Raw genomic sequence first — 8733 nt, 5'->3', positions numbered from 1 at the left:
ACCTAAATCTTCATAATCTCTAAAAACAAGTAAATGTGCGAAGTTGTCTCCTAGGTATTGTCGACCGTTCACAATACTTAAGAGGATCGTAGAACTTGCTTACAAATTAGCCTTACCTGAGGAATGTAGAGTACATCCAGTTTTTCATGTTAGTAGACTAAAAAGAAAATTAGGAGATGATGATAATCTCATTGGAAATGAAGTCTTAGTTAAACTCATTGAACCTGCATCTTTACCACATGAACCAGAAAGAATTTTAGATACACAAGAAAAAAGAACACAACATACTATATGGAAAGAATGCCTGGTTAAGTGGAAAGATATATCTAAAGAGAGTTCAACATGGGAAAGGGTAAGCAGTCTCCAGAGGAGGTTTCCCAATTTTGTTTTCGAGGACATAAACATTTCTTCAGGTGAAGGGAATGTTACGTCAACTAATGTGACCACGGTATAAGGCAGAGGGCTTGGCGGCACTTGCATTAATAGGGCCTAAAGGGCTTGGGTCTAGGGTCATGCCTAGGTCTAGGCATTTATGAGGTGGTGCATAAGGAGTCCTAGAGAGGGCTATAAAGAGAGGAGTCCCTTGTGGGACATGTGGCATCAAAGTTGGAGGCCAAGTGGCAAGTGCTGGGCTAGGAGGGAGGATTCTAGATGGAGCCAAAAAAGAAAGGAGGTTTTGGGAAAAATCGAGGACCTCATGACGCAGAAAGGAGAGGCTCCAGGAGAGAGGATCCGTGGTTGGGTAGACTAGGAGAGAAGCCCTCGAGGTTTGGGGTCTCGTGACACTCGTTGTACTTCAGCTAGTGGACCTTCCATGTTGTCATCCGCTCGAGTGGAGGGAGAGAGGACCTATGACGAGGAGGCATGCACAGACCTTGAGGTGCTTTGGTGCTATCTGCATGACTGGAAAGATTTTAAAATTGGATGGGCAAAAACATAGAGACCTTCACCAAGTTCAAGGCAATGGCACGATCTCTATGGGTTTTGGAGCATGATTCAATGTTGTTGCAATTCAGTGTGTGTGGAAGCAAAGAAATGCCCTGGTTTTCAAGAGAGAAGCTTCCTCTAAACTTTCAAAGATAGTGAGGGAGCAGTTGAGGCACTCTTAAGGAATAATAGGGAAATGGAATCTCCAGAGCGGGGGCAAATTCCTGACCACACGCCACGTCTTTGACGGAGAGGCATATCTAGGAGCTTCTAAGAAGCTACGATTCTTGAGTGTAAAATTTTCCATAAATTGTAATATATATATTTTCGTATCCGACGGTCAGAGGCCGTTCCTTCGTGGAAAGCTCCGCTCGGGCTCATCCTCTGTTTTTCGAGGCATTCTTTCGGCATCTTTCTTTCGTGTTCATCTTCTCCAAAACACAAGCTTTTTTCTGCTCTTGTTCGATCCGCGTCTTTCTGCATCTTCGTCTTCATCTTCATCTTCATCAACATCCATGGCTACCCTCTTCGAACCCTTTGCCTCCGTTCGCTCCTCCTCTTCCCCCCTCAAGCACCTCAATCGTTTCTCCCCCTCCGTCCAACACCACCTTCTCAAGGTCTTCTCTCATCCTTTCTTCCTTCCCCTTCAAGCTATCTTTCCTTTTCCTCCTGCGAGAATTAATCTCCCCCCCCCTTGCTTCTTTGCAGGTTTACTCCACCCTCTCTGCGGCTCTTCTTGTTTCAGGCTTTGGTGTTTTCCTTCACCTGCTATGGGGATTCGGAGGCCTGCTCACTGCCCTCGGTTTCATCGGCGCGTCCGTTTGGTTGTTGGCAACCCCGCCTTCTCCTTCGGCAGAGGTACGCATTCCTCCTGTCTTACAGATTTACTTTGAAGACATTGAGTGGAAAAGTCTTATTCCTTGGTTCGCATACTTGGCAGGGCAAAAGATTGAAGTTATTAGCACTGGCGGCCTTCCTCCAGGGGGCCTCCCTCGGTCCCCTTATTGAACTTGTCCTCAACATCGACGCCAGGTCCTTGTCTTTAGATTTATTATTTTGGAGGATAATTACGCCCTGCTTAAACGGCTGGAATCCGCAGTGTTTTCACAGGCCGATCGTTGTAATCTGTGTGATTCTGTCTCTTTCAGGCTATTAGTGACGGCGTTTTTGGGAACTGCATGTATCTTTGCATGCTTTTCCGGTGCTGCGATCTTTGCAAAGCGTAGAGAGTTCTTATTTCTAGGTGGCATATTAGGTTCTGCAATCAGTGTGTTTTTCTGGCTGCAACTCGCATCCTCTTTGTTTGGCGGTGCAACAATGTACTACTCAATTGAGGTCAGCACTACAAGTTTAGAAATATAGGGTGTCAAGTTTTTCTGCCGTTCTGACGCTGCGTATTTGAAAGCTGACTTTCTCTTCACTGATTTTGCTTGCAGATGTATGGCGGTCTGTTGCTCTTTCTTGGATACGTTTTGTATGATACTCAAATGATTATTGAAAGAGCCGATCGTGGAGATTATGATTACGTCAAACATGCTTTGGATCTGTTCGTGGACTTTGTTTCAATTTTTGTGCGTCTGCTGGTTATCCTGGTCAGTATGGTACTATGCCCAAGTTATCTATCCTGTTTGAATTTCTTCCTTGCTGCCCTTCTTTTGTCTTTTTCCAACAATGGTAAATTTCTTTATGCTGTCCAGGCCAAAAATTCTGGTGAGAAATCTGAGAGAGATCGGAAGGAAAGAAGGGGAAATACTTCCCGCCGTTGACACCTAACATCCTCTTAGGAAAATCCAACATAAGCGGCATTGAGCTCAAGACGATATCCAGGAGCCGTGTTTTTACTGGTTGAGGAGTTGTGCAGTTAATTTCAGTATATGCCACTAGATGTTTGTTTGATACAAATCTTACATCAGAAGACCTTTGTATGTGGCTTGTTTTTAATGTGCCATTTCCTTAGTTTGAATTCTTGTAAATGCTGCTTCACTAGTTGATAATGAGGTATTGAATGAAGAGAATGGTTTCTGTCCAGTTTCCTTTTGTCATTGACTTGGCAGCCGTACTGATTGCTGAGCTCTCAACATGTATTTTATGTTTATTTTGGATCTTTGGATTTGTGGGGTTTCGCTTAACAGCAACCAGAAGCTGATGATGATTATATTGTAACAAGATGCATATTTTCAAATACTCCTCTTGACAATATCACCGGGCTAGTATTGATCTCTATCTGGATTTCGTGATCTGAGAGCTAGTAAGTGTCAACACTGCTACTTGAAAACTCCTGTATGCTGCAGAGTCCAGACTATTGAGTCTCAACAAAAATTCCAATACACTTCAGGCTTATTTAGCCATTCATGTGTTCCTCCTTTAGTCTTGTCATTGTAAGTTAAAGGATTCCAGTCTGCAGATCATCTTTCAGAGTGAATAGCAGAGGCAGATCTAGTGATCAAATTACACTGAAGGGAGTTTTTGCTGGGGCCAACAGTCCCAGCCATCTGCAGGACCCTGTAGGAGAGCATAGGAGGTGCGATGGAGGGAGCTTTCTCTGCAGTGACCCTAGAGCATAACTTTTGCAGGAGTTCTTTAACTTTGACACAGATGCATGTGGTAGAAGAGGAGTCCAATTCGAAATCTGTACATTTGTATAATATGTATATATCTTTTATTTGTTAGAATTTGACAAAGAGTGTCTTAAGTATCTTGTTTTTAAGACACTTAAGACCATGTCTGAAGCATGTATAACAACAATGTTGGAACCCACTCAAAGTTTTATTCTTGAGCCAACATTGATTATGTGATAATAGACTTGCCCACATGACCTCCGCTTTGATTATCCATAGCAAGAGACTATCACCCAATTTTTGAGTACAACGACTTAGACTTCTGGTAGGTGACCCCACCAAATTCAACTTCGCTATCCATAGAACCCCAGGGCTTCTTTTATAGGGGACACCCCCAACTGACTGACCAGGTCAGGGATGACAGGCCCACCTAACTGCCCCAGACAGGTTTGTGGCCTCTCTCCGGCCCTGACCTGCTGCTGCCTGGCTGCCGACTGCTGCAGACCTGAACTGTACCTGCGGCTCTCCATTGGCTGATCTGAACAGGCCAACCAGGCTACCTGTAAATGGTTGCCATTCCTGCCCATACCAGGGCCTGATTCCTTGTATGCCCTTCTCTAGGGCCTTTGCTAGCCATCGATGCTGGCAAGGGTGGCCCTTGAGGCTGTGCTCACCAACATGGCAGTCATAAGTTGAGAGCACTCAAAAGCGTGCAAACACCCAGTCTCTCAGGTCTGTTTCAACCTGTCTATGAAATGACATCATCCATAAATTGATCCAAATAACACCGTTTGATCTCCGATGGGTATACGCATGTTCGGATCACCAATCTTCAGGTTTCACTGGTTGACCACTTGGTTCTTCCAGCATAATGCAACTGGGTAACCATGGTGAATCCTCTCGGTTGCCTACACTGGTTAGTGTCCCAAATTTCTGAAAGTCTACACCACCCTCAGGCAATTGCAGAATCCCTTTGTCGATATGGAAGGCTTTCACTCTCCATTCTCCTAGCAACTTGAGCTCCTGTACAGGCAGTCATCCCAAAGCCAAATGCTGAATCCTCCAAATTGACAATATGTGCCTTGGAAACAAAGATTGTTGCTTGCCGTTGAATCAAGCTGGGAACCTTCGACAAGTACCATCCACATGGTGTGACTGTAGTTCGGAACTACCCATGGTGATCTTGAAGTGCCTGTCTTTATCTCGGTACTGGCCTTGACCTTTGAACCTAGCCTCAGTCTGTCAGCTGGCCAGTATCCAGTCCTATTCGTATATAATCTACCGGTCCTCTCTTGTTGCAACGTTCCCACCTTTAATAGGAGCCTTAGAGGGGCAGTAGCTGTGCTCCAATGTTGGCTCCACCTCTAGCAGCATGCCCCATGCGTGCAATAGCAATAGAAGGCCCTGTAGGCCTTAGTAGAACTACCTAGATCCACAATAGCAATAGACACAATCCATTCAACAGCTCCTAGTTTCACATGTATTCTAGAATTCCTCTTGGCAACTCCCATGCCTTACCTCTCCTTGTAGGTTCTATGACAGTAGGTAGTAAAAAGATATCAACAATGTCCTTTGCAAAAGTGCAATGTCCCTTGATTCTCTTTTTAAATGTTGATGGAGATTTTGTTGTCATCAATGTTGGTGAGAGGTATTGCAAATCTTCTCTAGAAATTGATTGCAATGGAGCTCTCTTAGCATGAATTGCCACATGTACCTCTTCAAATGCTTTCTCTAGCACCAAGGTTGGCTATAGGAAGCCCAACTCTTTCCTTTGCTTGATACCACAAACACCTTCTTATTGATTATGTCTATAAATTGTATTTGAGCCCCCTGGTAGAGTAATAATGAGAATGAGCTAAACTCCTCAATAGGAATTGGCCTCAATAACTCTCTAGTTGTGATGGTTATTGCCAACCCTTTGTAGCTCTTTGGAAGGTTACTAACCATGAACATGGCCATCTGGGCATTTTTTACTTTATGACTAATTGTTGCCATTTTTCCCAACCCTTTGTAGCTTTTTGGAAGCATATTGACCATGAACATGGTCGGCTAGTTGTTTGTCCACCTTATGACCAAGTGTTGCCAATTTGTTTAGGGTCATATCCTATCCTTGTGTGTGTTGACAAAAAAGAAAGTGTGTATATGTGTGTGGGCATAGGTTCATAATGTGAACCTTGGTTAGCCAGCCATGCTGTGCTTTGCCCAATTCTAAGGGGTTCATACATACATACATTTTTTAGTTCATGTTCAATACAACACAGTGTACAATGTACATCTACCTATCTTGTGCACTTTACCCTCCTCCCCCAATCCTTCAACATGGCCCCAAAGCCACTCTTGCTTACAGGTGCTCAATATTGTGTTCATGTGATTGATCTCCATTGCGTCCATGCTCCTTTACATTATCATGTTCTAGTATGTCCTTACTCTTGCACTTCCTACTCCTACTCTCTCCTCCTTCCTCCCCCCTCCTCCCTCCTCCTCCTCCTCCCTTGTTCCTCCTCCTCAACCCTTACCCCTTAAAGTCATGAAGAAGACTAGCTCTCCACTCCTCAACTTTGGACGACTCCTAGATTGTGCAACCCTCTTTGAACCTTGTAACTCATAGATAGCTCTCTCAACCCCATCCTCCTTCTGAACCCTCCAACCCCTGTTAATGGAATACAATACTCCGTTATTTGGAAAAAGAACAGGCTAAACTACCTATGCATTTGCTAAAGGGTGCAGAACGTTCGAGATACTCCTATTGTAGGGTAAACTACACACTTCTATCTCTCATTGCGTAGTGGAAAGGAAAAAGACACAAGACATTATATCAAAAAATAGAAATACACATAATAGATAATAGCAAGAGCTATATTGTCTTTCATTCATCATTAGAGAAGATATTACAAGAACTTACATCGTGTATTCTCTCTCACTCTGTCTCTCATGTTCTTGGTATGTTCGACTCAATAGTTGTCATTTTAGTTACAACTCCTAACTGTCAAGATGCTTAATTGTTCCAATACTAAAGTCAGGTTGATTATTTTACCCTTGAACACTTGGCACAGTGGATGGATAGGAATTTGGACTAAATTCTTGGACCTGACCCACCTCAAAACTTTGGATTTTTACTTTAGGATAGTCATGAACCATTGTATCCGGTGTAACACCCCATCAAAGATCAAGACCATGGGTTATCTGTTAGTATAGCCAATGTCTACAAAAGTTCTAGACATCTGTTTTCACATCATCTTGTTGGGTAGTCTTGTTACCTTGTTTTGCCTCATCACCTCATAAATCGAAGTCTACATAATCCACCAATTTGAAAATTGTTACTAGGGTTGTGTCAGTGGGATGTCCATCATCCACAACCCGGTTCTCATTGGTAAGTGGGGTTATTTTTTGAACTAAAATGTCTAGAGATTTGTCCATTTCAGTAAGGGTAAGATTTTTGTCCTCATCCTCAAGATCGTGTATTTCTGTAGCAATACCTTTCATTTTCTCTATTTTTGCCATGATTAAAGTGTGGGTTGCTTCATTGTCTGTCAAGCACTTTGCTACTGAAATCTATTTTGTTGAGGGTATTGGGTCTGTAAGATTACTTGTGCAAATGCAAGGAAAGATTTAATATGTGATAGAAATTGTTTTGAGGATGTTTCAGCCTCCTCCCTGATTGGGAGTTCTAATCCTTCATGAACTAGGAAACCCATTGGTCCCGATTCTTCTATCCCTAGCCAATCTTATCTTTAGTGTGTATATCTTCTTTTTCAGTTCCTGCACTTCTTTATTCAACAAAAATCTGGACAAATTTTGAATATCTTCATCCCAAGTAATGGATTGGTTGTATCTACAAATGTAACAGGCTGCTACTAACTTGTGACCACAATTGAACTATGTACTCTGTGAGTTTATCCTACATCTTAGATACTACCACTGGAGGCATAAAAGTTCCTAGGATTTCTAGTTCCTCCTGATCTGCATGGTCTTCAACTGGTCCTCAATTGGGGCAAGTGCTGCTAGTTTCCCTTTCAACAATAAATTTTTAGAGAATAACTTACTATGCTCTTTTTTAGATTGCCCATTTCTCTTAAGAGCCCTTGTTGAATTTGTACTAATTCTTTCTGAGTGCCTTAACTATTTGTTGATTCTCCACTAGTTTAATTTTTAACTAATCCACATCTTGTTGTAGCTCAAGTTTTTCTTTCTCATGTTGCTATGTTAGCAATTTATGTTCCTCCACTTTCTATTGTAAATCCTGCTTTAAACATTGATTTTGTTCAATCAAAACAACATTATCTTCTTTTAGTTGTTGCCATTCTAAGTATACCTTCTCCATCCCTCTTTACTACTCTCTTTGTTGCATTTGAAATTTTTGTAGAAGGGCAATTGCCTCATCTGCATTTTCGAATGTATATGATCCTCTTCAGCTTCCTCGGGGCTCTATTTTCAGCAATCTGAGTTTTCTAGTACAGGTTGTGATTGATGTGGTGGGCTCTTTTGTTGTGGTGAGTCCATGGGAATTTCTCCCATTAGAAGTGTTCTCTTTTGATTTTCTAGCATTTGTTCTTATGGGTTGTATGTCTTGGCATAGTCTCTTTGACTTCATGTTCTACTTGTATCTTGGCATCTTGTTCGTCCCTATTGCATGGTTTGCAATTTGTGGTTTTGCACCAAAGTTTGAGTTTGGGCTTCTTCACCCGAGTCGAGTTTAGCCTGTTGATTGGCAACCTCTAGTGGTGACTGTAAATCTTTCTGCGTTCCCACACTGCTGCATCAATCTTTGCTTGATCATACCCAGATTCCTTCAAGAGTCGTACTGTTTCCTATCGTGGAAGCTCTTTCCCAATGTGTTGGTCTTCTGGCTCGTTCTCTTCATCTAAAAATGGTAGGCATTGGCAAGAATGTGTGAAACCAGTCTCAACAACGTAAAGGGTGGCAGGGTCCACATAATTATAGCGTACACAGTAAATTGACAAGTAAATATGCACCACAGAACAAATCACAAGGGAGCTAGAGCATCCTACGCAGAAACAAGGACACCAATTGGCCCCAAATGTTAGCACCCCTTGCGGTATTTATTTAATATTCATTTAAAGCCAAGCGACTGATTACAAAGGTCTCAGGGAAGCTGCATCACACGCAAACTAACGCCTGCAAACTCCCCATGCAGCCCACCCTGTAATTCCTTGCTCAACTTCAAAAGGTGAATGGCATCCAATCACTAGACAATCATGTATCCTCAACCAACCAAAGCATGCAACAA

The 8733-nt window shown here is 42.6% G+C and overlaps 1 protein-coding gene across 1 annotated transcript; it reads left to right on the top strand.

The window, feature by feature from the left end:
- The first annotated feature begins 1280 nt into the window (after positions 1-1280).
- Positions 1281-3031, top strand: LOC147884306 (bax inhibitor 1-like). The gene is made up of 6 exons (XM_087399127.1): positions 1281-1544; positions 1636-1785; positions 1868-1959; positions 2076-2262; positions 2364-2519; positions 2625-3031. Exons 1-6 carry the CDS (start codon positions 1443-1445, stop codon positions 2691-2693), a joined length of 756 nt encoding a protein of 251 aa, XP_087255253.1. The 5' UTR covers positions 1281-1442; the 3' UTR covers positions 2694-3031.
- Positions 3032-8733: the final 5702 nt, after the last annotated feature.

This window comes from Dipteris shenzhenensis, chromosome 27 (assembly GCF_047967505.1).
Source record: "Dipteris shenzhenensis isolate YYH24624 ecotype China chromosome 27, Dip_SZ_1.0, whole genome shotgun sequence".
NCBI lineage: Eukaryota > Viridiplantae > Streptophyta > Polypodiopsida > Gleicheniales > Dipteridaceae > Dipteris > Dipteris shenzhenensis.
The sequence above is the reverse complement of the archived record's forward strand: the minus strand, read 5'-3'. Positions and strand labels throughout refer to the sequence as shown.